This window comes from Amblyomma mixtum, chromosome 3, assembly GCF_055824585.1.
Source record: "Amblyomma mixtum isolate Tamu chromosome 3, ASM5582458v1, whole genome shotgun sequence".
In the NCBI taxonomy this organism is placed as follows: domain Eukaryota; kingdom Metazoa; phylum Arthropoda; class Arachnida; order Ixodida; family Ixodidae; genus Amblyomma; species Amblyomma mixtum.
In genome coordinates, this window is record NC_143014.1 from 147498264 (window position 1) to 147514575 (window position 16312).

General features: G+C 51.4%; 1 protein-coding gene across 1 annotated transcript; it reads right to left on the minus strand.

Moving 5' to 3' along the window:
* Positions 1-4428: 4428 nt before the first annotated feature.
* On the minus strand, positions 4429-16044 carry LOC149352333 (uncharacterized). The gene is made up of 2 exons (XM_089575687.1): positions 12895-16044; positions 4429-4521 (listed from the first exon to the last, which is right to left on the minus strand). The coding sequence occupies exons 1-2, from the start codon at positions 15991-15993 to the stop codon at positions 4429-4431; spliced, it is 3192 nt and encodes a 1063-aa protein (XP_089431813.1). The 5' UTR covers positions 15994-16044.
* Between the last annotated feature and the right edge of the window lie 268 nt (positions 16045-16312).

Sequence of the window (16312 nt, forward strand, 5' to 3'; positions counted from 1 at the left end):
CTCGGCGGCGGCGTAGCAACAAGCATGCTCGGCGGTCGTCGAACGGAATGCCTGCCGTTCTTGGCCGCGCTCGCTGACAAGGAACTTTAGAGATAAGGAACCAAAAGCAACTACAACAATCTGAAAAAAAAAAAATGTGGAAGCATTTGCGCGTGGCCGCGATCAATCGGAATAAACTGATTGCATCTCACGTCACGAACAGAAGATAAAGCCGCGTGCCGGCGTCTTTGAGCTTGAATAACAGAACAAAGATTCGCGACAGTATTGTGCCATATTGTTATTGCAATGCGCAAACCGAGTTTGTGTTTGCGGACCTGCCCACGATGCGCTGAAGTCTTGGTGCTGCACCATGATAATACCCCTGATAACGAGGTCAAATTTAACACAAAACGGAGGCAAATTTACCATCGCTCTTAAGACATGGTCTCGTAATATCGCGGTAATGAAAGCAACTTGTTGCACATTGCACTACACGATTAAAGTAGAGAAATAACTTTCCCTGATTTTGTATCCCAGGTTCAATATCGGTACCTATTTTCTTCCATGCGCCTGCCATTCACGAAAGAGACTGAACATATCCGAGGGTTCACAACTGGTACGAAAACTTTCCCCGTCCACGCAAAGCGTCTATTGGAAGTTTAATTCCACGTCGGTGGGAAAGCGATGTAGCGAAATCATGGCGAGAGACTGGCAGCACTGGACCGGCAAAATGGCAAATGTATGGGGTTAGAGAGTATTTTCCTGCTCCCTATCCTGCTTTCTGTAAAATGGGCTATATAAGCTAGGCGTTCAGACAAAATGTGCTGCACAGATTCAACTGAACCGCACTTGCCACTGTGTAGACTGATTATGGCTTCTCCCAAGTAGAGCTGATAGAAGTTGGTTGGTGAATGCGGCATTGAGACAGCCACGACGGCAGAGGGATTACAGGTGCCGAGGAAGTTGCTGTGGAAGTCTAGATATTAAACGTCAGTCGATCGATAGTAGGAATGTATAATTTTGTGATGCTACACTCCAAAGGCGGTCCCTTTGTTCACAAACGTATATCTGTGCCATTAGTGATGCGTGAAGGTTTGTGATGAAAGTTTTTCTGCAGTTCAGGCAGTGAAGACCTTCATAGGTTGCTTCACCTGCCCCTTCGGTTCTCAAAATGCCGCAATGCGCTGGAATCCATTGTAACGTTACAACGTGCCTGCGATGCTGGTCAAGTTCTGCAGGTGTCAGTGTTTCGGGAGACTGGCTGGTGGTTACTTGTTCTGAACATACTAGACCGGTTGTTCAGAGCTGCTTTAGTCTGCACTTCTCAAATATGACCATCGCGGGGGAATCTGCCTCAGTACAAACAGGACTGCTTCTACGATACCGTGCAGCTCTGACGATGTAGAGCATATTGCCCGTTAATTCGGCAGAAAATTGTTTGCCCTATGGAGGGCACATAGAAATCACAAGAGGAACTCTCGGCAATGGTGACGGCATCATGGGTTTCACCGCACTCCCCAGCGTAGTGAGGAGAAGACTGAAAATCGTCGTGATTTTATTCGGCGATTACGTCACAACGTTAAACGCTAGCGCAAAACTATTTGGCATGCTTTACCTAGAATCTTCACACATTCTAATGCTTGAAAAACTTCGCAAATTCTGAAGCCTTTAGAGCATGTATTTTACCGTTACTGAAGTAGCATAGCCACGCCGCATCATCTCTAAAAAATATAGTACACGCATTTTTTGAAAATATTTTATTGGTTGCTTCGCTCTGCAAATTTGCATTTCAATATTGTAAGTTCCTAGGCCACTGCTGTTTAGTCATCACCTCCACCACCACTCACCGGTTTGAGTATACTGCAAGAAAACGGCCTCTCCCGGCGTCTCGAAGTGTCTGTCTTGTGCCAACCGCGGCCGTCTTGTTGCAATGAACTTCCTGGCCTTATCTGTGCACCAGAACTTCGACTGCTGCCTGCTACTTTTTGCGTCGTTTATCTCTTCTTCGTATTACGTATTCCACCCAAGTTGATGCCATCTTTTTAATTTCAGCGAGAGTGTCATCCATTCGCATTCTCTAATCCACCATGCTCTCTTTCTGTTTCTTGTCCTTGCCCGGGTCATTTTCTCAACCTGCGCTACGCCTACTCGGTGGAGGACGAAACAATGGGAACTGGTAAACTCGTTGTGCTCCGCATCGTTACAAACGTTCACGCTGACTGTCAGCCAACGGGATGCGTTCTCCGGTAGCGGAGATATAGAGTTGTTGTTAGTGGTGCCTTTTCTCGTTGAAGAGGTTTTTTATTTTGCTTGGAAAAGGCCCATGCAGAAGACCGGATATTAATCGCACTATTCAATAGCAAGTAACATTTCAACGGAACAAGTCACATTTGAACCAGCGTTTTAAGCCAAAACTGCACCGCCACGGGATGGGGAGTGCTTCGCTGATTGGTGTCCGTTGGAGATATTAGGCGATTGCGAGTTATACTAACCAACCTCACCTGGAGGAAACGGCACAGTGTGATCGGCTGCCGTCAAAAACGGGCCGCAAGTCCCAGTCGAAAAAAAACACACAAAAAAACGACAGAACCGTGTCAAAAAAAATTACCGAAGACAATTTGGAAATTCTAAAGTGTGCTTGGCGAAAGCCTTGTGGTCAACCCACTGCCGCTTCCCCGAACCGCTTGGCGTCTGCCGGGCTTCCCGCATGTGCGGTTTTTATTGTCTTCGGCGACTGCGGTCGGTTTTTTGATTGTAGTATTTTAGAGCGCAGCTCTTTGGCGCCCGTTTCGCGGCGTCGCTGTTGCCGTTGCCCGTTCGGCGTTCGTTGTGTTCATTGGCGTTGGCGTTGACGTTACACTCCGATCATTTTAAGGAAAAGAAGTGCACAAACTGGCTTCCTGGGTCAGTCGACACTTGAATCGCACTGTTATGTTGTTGATGCGGCCGTATGAGCCGTTGTCTAGCAACCGTCGCGATGGACACCCGAACTGCACCGTACAGGAAGGGAGGAAGTGGGAGTGAAAGAAGAAAGCCAAAGAGGGGCCGTAGTGAAGAAAATGAAAATTGTATTTGAGGAAAGGAAATTACGCAGTAACTGTCTCGCATATCTCGGTGGACACCCGTCATCTGTTTGTAGAGGAAGGGAGGAAATGGGAATGAAAGAAGAAACAGAAAGAGGGGCCGTAGTGAAGAAAATGAATTTGAGGAAAGGAAATTACGGAGGAGGTTGCGCCGCTGCGCGGAGGAGAAGCCACAGTTGGCACGATTCCAGCGCACGGATGGACACCGCGAGCATGGATGGACACCGCAAGAATGGACGGACACCGCGAGCATGAGCCATTAAAGGCCTTCGTGTTAATACGACAGAATATTTAGCAGTTTTATCGTAACGGCAGATTTTTCTGTAGTGCTGTAGTTTTTTTCTGCAGTACTCTTCTGTGGTCTGTAGTTCTGTAGTACTTCTCCCTAGTAACTACACCAAATTCTATTTTTACAAGAACTTCTGCTGTCACTACAAGTTTTGATCAAAAACATCACAGAAAATCTATTCTGCAGACGGAAATTTTTCTGTTGTGTTTTGTTGCGGAAGCAACACTACGCTAGGTGTGAACGATTTCGAGGAGCCCCGGAGAGCCCCAACTGCGCATGCGCGAGGAGCGAGTGACGTCACATGGCGCACATCTGGAGAGCAGCGCGCAGCCTACACGTACCTATAAGCACGATTAAGGCGTCCACTGACCCAGGGAGTCATTACGTGCACTTCCTTTCCTTAAAATGATCGGAGGAGGAGGAGCAGGTAGAAGAGGAAAGGCAGGGAGGTTAACCGGAAGAATAATCGGTTTGCTACCCTACACGGGGGGAAAGGAGTGAGGGGATAAAAAAAAGAAAGAGAAAGGAGAGTAGCAGAAAATTGAAGTCACTCTAAAAAGTCAGTGTTCGTTGAAGTCACAGCCTATCATGCAGGCCAGAAGTTCCCAAGAAGCGGAGCAATGCCTTGGAGGTCTTCACCGCCGACGATCGCCGCGGCCAGTGGCGATCGCTTTGTCCACACGACTCTCTGCCCACAGTGACGGGATTTGAAGGCGCAAGCTCCTTTCCCAAGCAATGTAGCCCCAATAAACCGAGCACCAGGCCGGGCCATAGCTTGTACCCATTTTGAGAAAACCGGTGGGTACCCGGCCGGTGGCGGGAGTCGAACCCACCACCTCCCGAAGCCGAGGCGGGCGCTCTGCCACAGTGGCGAGTGATGATGGTGATGCCCACGTTGGAAACCCTTTGCAACGGAGTGTCACATTGCAGTGTACAGTAAAAAAAAGCAAAAAGGTAAAACAAACCACACACACACACACACACACACACACACACACACACACACACACACACACACACACACACACACACACACACACACCTACACACATGGTCGCTAGGCTTCTCAGCTTTCGATCAACTCCTGCGCTTTTCCCGAGTCCACCAGTTGTGAAGGCGAGCCTCGGCTGCAATGTCCATGTCACGCTCTCGCTCCACTTTCTTGAATACCTGCGCATCAGGTAGAGCAGCACCCTCACTTGGCGGCGCAGGGGCCCTGTCTTAGCAGTGTTGTGACCGTACTTCTGACCACGTGGGCCCGATCAAGCAGCTACCGTGAACAATCAACGAGGCCGACAACCTCGCGACGGCGGTGGTGAAGTGGGATGCTTGGAATGCCCCTCCGAGCCTCAGCGGATTAGTGTAGCAGGAATGTCAAGGGCCATTGTCAGCAGTAACCCCAGCGAAATTTCTTGAGCGGAGGTGACCACTATAGCGGCGAAGGCCGGAGACGCGCCGGAGGTATTGTCCGAGCGACCACAGCGGAGGCGACGTGCCGGCGCCAGTCACGCTGGCGGTTAATTGAAGACATCTGTGTCCCCGACTCGCGTTCTGGACAATCGGCGGGGAAGCAAGTTCATTCACCTGCTGGAAGACTTCGGGGGATTCCTTTCCAACCGGGCTGAATGAGTCAGCACCTCCCCCTCTCATCGACCCAGCTGCGAGAGAGTGGAAAAGCCCGCACCTGCCCTGCCGTGGGTGGTAACAAGAACGTCCCCTTCGGTCCATCCGATTGGACAGTGCTCTCCGAACATTATTCCCCAGCCGGGGATCTGGGGAAACCGAACGATATTTAACTCGGCCGTGAGTGTGGCCGGGGAGAAGCCTGCTAGCTCCGGTCGACTACGGTTGACGAAGACGTTCCCCTTCCACTGAGAGCCATTCTCAGTCCCGCTCTATGTAAATAATGTAAATAAGTGTATAAAGTTTTTCGTTACCTTCCTCCGAACCCAGTCTCCCATACACCTCGTCCAATCACCGGTCTCCGGCCATGCTACCCGGGTCGCAACAATTGGTTGGCAGCGGTGGAATCGTCTGCGTGGTGTCCGTGCTCCGGTTTTGGTGAGTGTACTGCCTTCTCTCCTTGAGTATTGCCAGGCTCAGCATTTGTGCTGCTCTTCCTGGTAGTGTAAGTTGGTTGCAGTAGCCTGTTTGGATTTAAACCTTGCGCTGCACCAACAACATCCTTGAGAGACTTGCGATCACATTGTTACCGAGTATTTAAGGGCAGTCATGGATTGGCGAAAGCTGCGGAAGAAGGACCTGATCTCCTTATGTGGGGAATTAGGGATCCATTGTGGGGAAAATATGAAGAAATTGCAGGTTGTCAGTGCGATAGAGGCCCTCGGTTTTGAGGATGAGGAGATAGTGGAGCACTGGGAGGAAATCAAAAGAAGAGAGGAATTGGAGGAACAAAAAAGAAAAAAGGAATTGCAGGAACGAAGAAGAAAAGAGGAATTGGAATTAGCGGAACGAAAGAGGAAAGATGAGGTGGCGCGAGAATTGAAGCAACTAGAGGCGAAGCTGGCTGAAATTCAGGCAGAAGCAGCAAAAGCGGAGCGAGAAACGCGAAGGCTTCTCATATGGCGAAGGGCCCGAGATCGGTTGAGGACTTTTCGAAGAGGCGAGAGCTTCAGAACTTTCCTCGCGAGTTTTGAACAGATATGTACGGAAGAGGAGCTAGATCAGGGCGAATGGTCAATGATGTTGCTGGCTGTCCTCCCTTGTGATGTCGCCGCCGTATTAGCGCGGCTGTCCGATGAGGATGCCGACAACTACGACAAAGCAAAAAGTGCCCTCTTCCGATACTTCGGAATTCGTGTAGAGACCGAGTCAAAAGGCCGAAGTGATGGCAGCGAGCAGCGCTCCCATCAGTGCGTCAGCGACCAGCCAACGAGCCCCGCTTGGTCAGCTAAGCACAAAATAGTTGCTCAGAAAAGCAGTGACACGGAGGTCCAAGCACAGAAAGAACTGCCAGTTCAGCAGAAACTGCGACAGATGATCTAAAGGCAGAGGTTCCGCGCCAGATAGGCTTCAGGGAGGTTTTATGTCAACGAAATGACGAAACTAGAGAAGGTCCTCCGCCGGTGCAGTTAGCAGACAGCAGCGTAGAGAGAACTGCCAGTTCAGCAGAAACGGCGGCAGGATCTGTCAATTTAAAGGCAGAGGAAAAGGATTGTAGCACTACCAGCCATAACAAAGGCGATGATTTATTTGAACACGATGGAAACAAAGAAATGTGCCACAGGGCAATATCGATCCCTCAGAGCCACGCCGATTTGAAAGGGAAGGACGAGGCAAAGGCAGCTCAGAGTCAGATAGACTGCGAAAAATCTCATCTGAATACAGCTGGTGAGACACCCGAGAAAGGTCCTTTGAAGGTAGATGACGACAGAGTCGCAGCGGCCAGCGACAGAACGCCAAACAGTGAGGCACCGAACTCAGACAAAATCGCTGAGGCGTGCGGGTTTTCAGAGAGGTCGTTACCTAGCACTGATTGTAGGGCTCAGGTAGCTGTGCTATGCGAGGAAAATTCCGCACGCGACGCACCTCCGGGCATTACTGTGTTGGCTTTTGACGCTGCGGCGAGGGCCGGCACCTTAGCACATGACGGCACCGCAATGCCAGAAAACAGTCATGCGGTGAAAGCGACGGCTGAAAGATCGATTGTAAGCCAGGAATGCGCATCAGGGCTGCATCAAAACAAAGGTCATTTCAAGGATGAGGGAACAACGGCCGCTCGCGACCGAACACCCGAAAACGAGTGGTGGTCGAAGGAAATCGCAGGAGCGGTGGATTTTTCGGAGAGACCGTCGCCTAGCACTGCGAGGAAAGCGCAATCGGCTTCGCTGAACGGCGAGAAAAATCGTGAACATGACGGGCCTTTGGAAATTGATGCTGCGGTGAGTGCCAGCAGCTTAACACGCGACGGCGCCGCGATAACCGGAAACGCACGATACAGATGCGCTAGGGTAGCCTCGAGAATGCGTCGGCGCGCAAGGAAAACTAAGGTGAACGGTTGCGCTGAAATGAAAAAGGTACGGGTCATAAAGCCCGCGAATTTGAGGACCGGCCAGCCTTGTAACTTTGCAAAGTTGCAACCGCGGCGCTCAAGAGTTCATAAGCGTCGCATTAAAGCCAAGGTAACTAGGCGTGCGCGGTCTGGAGGTAAACCACCTGCTCCATTGTGGGACCGCAGCAGGGGTTGTCATGAGACATGTGACACCTGCTGCTGGCTGAATAAAGAAGCGCGCGGCCGCCAGAGAAAAGGGCGCCGTAGAGAGCGCTGATATGTTTCGCCGTGCTAGTAGCGTGTCCCACCAGGCATCGGGTCCAAGAGCACCGCCGCTGTGCCGAAGGAGGAAGGAAACGTGGGCCGGAGACGGGGAGTAGGGGAAGTGAAGGAAAAAACTGTATTTACATGGTTACATGATTATTTACATTATTTACAAGAGCGGGACTGAGAATGGCTCTCAGTGGAAGGGGAACGTCTTCGTCAACCGTAGTCGACTGGAGCTAGCAGGCTTCTCTCGGCCACACTCACGGCCGAGTTAAATATCGTTCGGTTTCCCCAGATCCCTGGCTGGGGAATAATGGTCGACGAGCACTGTCCAATCGGATGGACCGAAGGGGACGTTCTTGTTACCGCCCACGGCTGGGCAGGTGCGGGTTTTTCCACTCTCTCGCAGCTGGTTCGATGAGAGGGGGAGATGCTGACTCATCCAGCCCTGCGGGAAAGGAATCTCCCGAAGTCCTCCAGCAGGTGAATGAACTTGCTTCCCCGCCGATTGCCCAGAACGCGAGTCGGGGACACAGAATTCTTCAATTATCCGCCAGCGTGACCGGCGCCGGCACGTAGCCTCCTCTGTGGTCGCCCGGACAATACCTCCGGCGCGTCCCCGGCTTTCGCCGCTATAGTGGTCATCTCCGCTGTGGTCGCTCGGACAATACCTCCGGCATTCCTGCTACACTAATCCGCTCAAGGAATTTCTCTGGGGTTACTGCTGACAATGGCCCTTGAAATTCCTGCTACACTAATCCGCTGAGGCTCGGAGGGGCATTCCAAGCATCCCACTTCCCACCGCCGTCGCGGGGTTGTCGGCCTCGATGAATGTTCACGGTAGCTGCTTGATCGGGCCCACGTGGTCCGAAGTACAGTCACAACAGCACGTCCGCCGCTCGAAGAGGTCTCGTAGTGGTTGCAGCCAACGCTGCTGCGCGAAGAGACCTGGAGTTGTGTCCGTTCGGCTTTTGGTCACAGCTGGGCCCAAAGGTTCTTGCTTCGTTGACAGCTGTAACGAGTTCAACCAGCAAAGTCCAAAGCCCAACAAGCAGAAAGCGCCAAACCGACTTTAAGAACCGCCAAGCTGTTTTCGGTCGACAAAGTCTGTTTAGAAAAAATGAGCTGTCGCGTGAAATTTACGTCCTCCTCCGAAAGTTGACATGTTTGACCAAACCAGAATACACAGAGCTTGTTTAGCCAAAAGGGAGGAAAATTTTCTAAAATTTTGGGGGGGTGCCGTAGCACGGTTTATGTCACAGAAAGCCACCGCCCGTGAGAGCACAAAGGGAAGGTGGAGCTGCTGAACATACATACAAAACAGAGAAAAAAAAATGATTCCCGCTAAAGCAAAAAACAAAATACAAATTTGCGTAGCGGATTATCGTCCGGGGAGTCAGGAAAGGGCATTACACGGGAAAGCTTCGGCTGAGGCCATCAGCGTTGCCATTACTCGCACCTTTCGGCAACGCATGTGAACTGAGTCCCGCAATGCCAAGCTCCGAAATTTCGCTCTCATTTCGCATAGGCCGCCGCGGTGGCTCAGTGGCTATGGTGCTCGGCTGCTGACCCGAAAGACGCGGGTTCGATCCCGGCTGCGGCGGCAGAATTTCTTTGGAGGAGAAATTCTAGAGGCCCGTGTGCTGTGCGATGTCAGTGCACGTTAAAGAACCCCAGGTGGTCCAAATTTCCGGAGCCCTCCACTACGGCGTCCCTCATAGCCTGAGTTGCTTCGGGACGTTAAACCGCAATAAACCTAAACCTAAAAATTTCGCATAGGAGAGTGATATGAACAAAAGACAAAAAACAAGCATTAAACTCAATATGAGATTATGCGTCATATCCGCCCCTTGCGCGGCCGTGGTCCGACAGCTGCTTTAGCAGATGAGACATTACATAATGCTAGGAATTTCAGCTTGCATTTCTGTACAGGAGAGTTAAATGACCAAAAAGAAACAAGCAATAAACTGAATAGGATTATTCCTCGAAACCTTCCAGAAACAACGTTACGATTAGAGGAATTTACTGGTTCCTATTCTTCAGCCGCCCCCTGCGCGGCCGCGGTCGGATTGCTGCTCTAGCAGGTGCAACAGGACACAAGGCTAGGAATTTCAGCTTGGGACCCTTAACTGTTCCTCGTCCAAGTCTCGCGGTTCTGAAGTTTGGCTGACGCTCAGAAAGCAGAATGCGAGAAGGGAACGAACGAGTGCGAATGCCGTGCCAGCGTATCCGTCTCTCTCGGATTGGGTTCGCGCGTGGCGTTCTCTTGGCTTGTGTTCCCACGGGGCGGGTGCGAACTTTTGAGCACCGAGGTGCCAAATTGGGGCGGCTACGCGGTTCGGATTTCAGTCGAGCAGTCAACAAGAGCCGCACTTTCCCCTTAATTAACTCTTCCCGTTTGGCCACAGTAAAGATTCTTCAAAGGAAGGTTCGCAAACCCTTCCTCTAGTTAATTCGGCGTGAAGGAAGACCAGGAGGCGTTGTTTCTCGCAGGTGATGACAAATATAAGAGAAGCATATATTTACAACATATACAAGGAGCAAAACTGGAAAACAGCAGACATGAATTTACAAAGGGAAAAACAAACTGCGCTACTTTACTCTTCGACCCCGCAGGTTAGAGCCTAGTAGCAGAATGTTTCATGCTAAGCATGGAGCCCCAGCTCAGGCTGGTCTCCATCCGTTTACTTCGGTTTTTATCACCGCAACAAACAAAGAAATGGGGCGGTGATTTTCAGTGGCCCGCCCCAAACATCAATTCTCCAATCATTGACCTACCCCGTGGGTTGAGCTCAGCCTCAAACCCAGGGGCTCGCTAAGAAAATAAAGAACAAATACAACACCACTCTCTCGTCGGAAAGAGCATGCACGTCCTCTCCCGTTGGGGCTCTCCTTCTGACCTGTCCCAAGCAGACCGCCGCCCCCCCTCTCCACTCGCACTGCTAGTCAAGACCTTGGTACAGATGCGTACCCCCTGTCCTCAGTGCTTAAACAATAGATGAGAGAGAAGCCGGTACGGCACAGACGGTGGGGCGCTCGGACAGCGTGATCGATGAGCGGGCGGATAAAAGTGAGGAATGCATGTCGTTCCTCACGTCGCCAAAAAATGCTCGAATCGTGCTTTCCTGGGCTCTCTCTGTCGGCTCGGCATACCAGCTAGGAAATGGTTCCTGTTTTCTCCCACAAATTGATAGAGACACCGTGAAGATAGCAGTGCGTACCAACTCCCTACTGCACTGTGCTTGGAGGGGCTTTCGTTCATAATGGACAGCCCCTTCCGCGGGGGCAGCGCCCTGCACCGTGGTAGCTGGAAATGAGCGTTGACCCTTCAAGGCCGCTGTGGGCCATCAGGCGCCTTTCCGACGTTAGCGTATGCATAAGGGGGGATAGGGGTGGAGGGCGCACTGAAGGTAGCGGCGGTGCTGTCGTTCACAATGGACAGCCACCGCCGCGAGGGCAGCGCCCTACACAGTAGTTGCAGCTGGAATTAGCAGCGGCCTTACACGCCCCCTCTAAGAGTATAATCTAGCTTGCTATCAGCTCGTTTATACTTACTAACAAAAAGGCCGCAGCACGTTTACCGCCCGCACTGTCGGTCCTCCCGGGACACAGTTTCTCCGGGTTACCTCGACACTTCGAGAACCATTCAAAGCAAAAAAAAAAAGTATAAAACACAACACTGGTGCATGCTGGCGTACAGATCTGGCAAATATACGGCCGCATTACACTGCGGAGAGTCCACCTTCTCGCGCACAGACACACACCGCTTCACTGCATTGTTCACAGCGGTTCACAAGTCCGCGCACAACACTCATTAACACAGCTGAGGGTTCTCATATAGTACACTTTCACAAGTCTCGTCATCACCACACAGTTCCGTGCACCAACCACGTCGGCTGAGTGGGAACATTCACGCTTGTCTAGGCCGGCATGGTGGTACCGCTAGTTCCTGACTCCCATGTTAAATTGGGGAGCCTGGATAGCGCATCTGCGTTTCCATTCTTGGCGCCCTTTCTATGTTTCACCGTTATGTTATAACGCTGGAGCGCCAGCGCCCACCTAGCCAATTTTGACCCATGTGGAGTGCACGTTGTCAAGTATGCCAGTGGGTTGTGATCAGAGACGACATTTACCACTGCACCAAAGAGCCAATAATCGAACTTTTTCAGAGCCCACATAATAGCAAACGCTTCGCGCTCTATGGTCGACCACCTCGCCTGAGTCGCATCGAAGCGATGACTTGCAAACGCTATAGGCCTTTCATCGCCCTTTTCAGTCATTTGTGCCAAGCATGCCCCGGCAGCCGTCGCTGATGCATCAGTGAAAAGCCAATACGGCTGATGAGGTTGTGGAGTGCTCAACGCCACTGCTCTACAGAGCGAGTCTTTCAGGTGTTCTAATGCGCGCTGCGCATCTTCTGGCCACGGGATCAAGTTGGGTACGCCCCGCTTTGTCAAGGCCGTTAGGGGACCAGCTATTTCAGCATACTTGGGTACATATTCCCTATAATATCCGCACAGTCCCAGCAAGCTTCGCAGCTCTTTCTTTGTATTAGGCTGCACTAGGCCTTTTATGGCGGATATCTTTTCAGGGTCGGGAGCATGTGTCCCTGAACCCACTATGTGTCCTAGATAGCGGATGTGAGGCTGTCCCACTTGACATTTCTCTGGGCTAGCCTTTAGTCCCGCCCTCCTAAGCAGTCAAAAGACGGTATCGATGTGTTCCACATGTTCCTGCCAAGTATGCGAGAAAATCGCTATATCATCCAGGTAGGCAGTGGCGTAGGCTTGGTGCTTAGATAAAAGCGTATTGACCATTCTTTGGAAGGTCGCTGCAGAGTTTTTTAGCCCAAAGGGCATCACTGTCCACGCATACTGCCCCTCATGGGTCACAAATGCGGTAAGCGCCTGGCTTTGCGGGTCCATCGGTACCTGCCAGTAGCCACGCCTTAAATCCACTAGCGTGATAAACTGCGCCTGACCAACCCTAAAAATTAGCTCCTGGGAGTTAGTCATTGGGAATGCGTCTGAACGAGTCCCTGCATTCAACGTTCGGTAGTCAATACACATTCGCACTGACCCATCTTTCTTACCCACGCACACAACTGGGTGTGCGAATTCACTCTCTACAGGATAGATTAAACCTAAACTAAGTAGCTCATCCACTTGGCGGCTCACTTCTTTCTTGAGCAGTTCGGGCACTCGATAAGGGAACGCTTTCTTTGCTTTGAACCCCTCTTCTAAATCAATTCGATGCCTTCCTACTTTCGCCAGTCCAGGCTTGCCATCGAAAAGTGCATGGTGTTTTCTGAACAACCCCCGAACTTCGTTCTGCTCCTGCTCACTCAGGTGGGCTAACTTTTCTAATGGTATTATGTCCTCGTCTGGTGGAGGTGGTGCAACTCGTGGTGCGCACTCTACTTCCCCAAACTCATGGTCTTCATCAAAAACCACGCCAATATGGCTGACCCTCGCGTAGTACGGTCTCATTCGGTTCGCGTGCACCACTGATCTTTTTCCTTCTTCCGTCTCTACCCAGTACGAATGCTGCCTTTCGCAACCAATGACTGTGGCAGGACCAAGCCACTTAGGAGCCATCTTAGTGGCGCGGTCTGTGTCGAAAATGAGCACTTGATCCCCCACATTAAAAACTTTATTCCGCGTTCTCCTATTGTAAGCTTCTGCGTAACTAGCCTGTCGCGCAGTGCTTGTGAGTCCAGCCACATTGGCCGCTATCTCAAACTTCTCCTGCAGCTGTTTTAAGTACTTAGCAGGTTCCTCCCTGAGCGTTGCTGGTACACTGACTTCTCCTGCCCACGTTTGGCGAAGAACCGTAAGCGGACCTGTCGGATTTCGACCATACAACAGCCAAAAGGGTGCTACGCCCGTAGTATCGTGGGGAACTTCGCGGTACGCCCACAACACAAAAGGGATCAGCTTGTCCCAATTTTTCGGGTCCTTTTCTATCACGTGAAATAGCATGTTCTTTAGCACCCGATTCCACCTTTCCACGGTCCCGTTGCTTTCAGGGTGTTCGGGGGTGGAAAATCTAGGGGAGCAACCTAATTTTTCTAGCATCAGCTGGGTGAGTTGAGCCTTGAAATTTGTTCCCTGATCCGAACAGACCGTCTGAGGAACCCCTGTTCGACTGAATATCTCCAACAGAGCGTCACACGCAGCCCTTGCAGTCAGGGAACGAAGGCACACGACTTCAGGCCATCTCGTGCATAAATCAACAACGCACAACGCATACTTGTGACCCCTACCAGATGGCGTATCAAGAGGCCCTATGACGTCTACATTGACAACCTGAAAGGGGTGTTCAGGTCTAGTCAATGGGGTAATGGGTATGTTGTCAGTGTGACGCCGGTCTGAGCGGATTTGGCACCCATGGCATGACTGGCAGTACGCCGAAATCTCCTTTTCCATACCAGGCCAATAGAAGTTATACTTTATGCGGGCCTTGGTCTTCCTTGGACCCAGGTGCCCACCCCACAGCGATTCGTGCGCCAAGGACAGAACTTCCTTTCGTCTCTCTTGGGGAAGCACCAATTGTCGCACTTTAGTACCTGCTATTGAGTCGCAATGGTGCAGCAATCCCTCGGTAACAAACATACCCGCCTTTCCGTGCTGAGCATTTTCCCATGCTTTCCTCAAGGTCTCGTCAGCGAGCTGCGCCGCTCGAAACGTTTCTCGCTGGCTAGCCAGCGAAACTGGATCGTCCTTATCGCATGGCTCTCCTTCCTCTCGCGGAACCTCGTCATTTGGCGCCCTGCCAACCTCGCATGTCAGTGCCTCGCCATTCTGATTTGCCGCGCTTGCAGGTTCTTGGTTGCACACCAGACTGACTGCAGTACTCCTACTTGTTGTGTGCACCTCATCACTGTGCTTTTTAAGTAGCTGCCAGTCTTCTAACGATAGTAAACAGTCCACCCCATCAGCCAGCTCATCAGTGAGGGCACACACTATGCCTATCTTTTGATCGTCTGCGACTGTTCCTGGTTGAGAAATTCTTACAGGGATCGTCGCCAATTTCGCCTGAATAGATCCGCCGAAAGCCGACACTAGCCTCACCGTCCCTGATGGTTCCGTCCGCGCCTGCGGTAATATGCTCTCCCTTATTACCGTGATTTCACTACCCGTGTCGAGTAATGCCTTTGTACCGACGTTTTCGCATACAAGGAGGTCTACGAACTCGAGTCTCGATGAAGCCGCCCTCGAACTTTGCATTGGCACTTCCACTTTCGCAGTTAAAAGTGTGCTTTGGTTTACCGCCGCGTTCTTTACTTCTGTCTCATCCGCCAGCGTGACCCTCTGCACCCTCTGCTTGTGCACATATGCTTGTTTCTGGCGCGGTTCACTTCCTGTTGCTCGCGGGCAATTCCTAGCAAAATGGCCCAGCCCATGACACAGATGGCACTTTATTGCGGGCTTTTCATTACTGGACTGTTTTTGGCCCGCATGCTGAACTGGTGTCGTAATCTGCTTTGTAGCGCGCCCTTTGCCTTTTGCCTGCTCAAAGGTTTGTAGAGCCTTCGATACTTCTTTAGGCTTCAGCCAACTTTCTCCTTCGCGAAGGCGCACATATTCAATTCCCTCCGGGCTGAGGCTTGCCTTAATGCGATCGGTAACCATGAGATCCATCAAAGCCTCTTTTGAATCTACCCCTCTAGCCTGGATGTAGTACGCTAGGTAAGTTTTCACACGAGACGCAAACTGAGCCCACGTCTCCTCCTTTCTTTTTGCTGCTTTCTCAAATCTCTCAAGATACTCCGTCGGAGTGAGTTTTAATTCGCTTAGAACCGCTGTTTTTACCGCCTCATAGTCCGTGCATTCTGCTCCGTCAAGGTTACGAAGCAAGTACCTGACTCGTTCTGTCAGTGCCGGCATTATTAAGTGCACTCGGCTACTGTCTGGAATATTGAAAGTAGTGAACAGCTTCTCCACCTCTTCAAACCACAGTGGCACATCAGCATCACATGGCATTCTATAGCCCTTCAGGACTTTCGCACATTGCGCTATTGGGTCTGGGCCTATACACCGCTCAACGCTTTGTCCCGACCCAAACGGTGACAGTCGACCATTAGACAGCCCAAGCTCCATCTGCTTGAGTGCCAATCGCTCCCTGGATTCAATTTCGCGCATTCGTAGCTCCATTTCCACTTTTAACTCCATACGGCGAATAGCCATCCTCTCTGTATCGGCTGATGTAGCGTCTAGTGACAATGTCTGTCTCTGGTCGCCGGTCTGTGACCCGCTCTCCCCACTGAAATCGTCCTCCAGAGTTGCTACCTCTTTCTCATCCATCCCCGTTTCTACACCGCCCTCTGGCGATTGCTGCTCCTGGCGAGGATTCGTCCTCATTTCGTCCTCAGGATTGGGTTCGCTATCTTTAGCAGCTAACTGTTTCCTCGTCTCAACCATGAGCCTCACCAACTTACCACCATGCCTGCTTCAACAAAACGCAAGAAATCCCACTCACCCGGCGTAGATGTTCTGTTGTCTGCCGCCCAGAGCCCGGATTATGCGTCCGTTCCACCAGCTGGAGTTGTCCCTTGACAGCTCCTCGCTGCTCCGTGTCAGATGGCGTGTGGCTGTTGCTGCGATGCCTGCCCCTGGAGATGAGACGTGCCGAATCCTGTCGACTGCGCCAGTAAAGATTCTTCAAAGGAAGGTTCGCAAA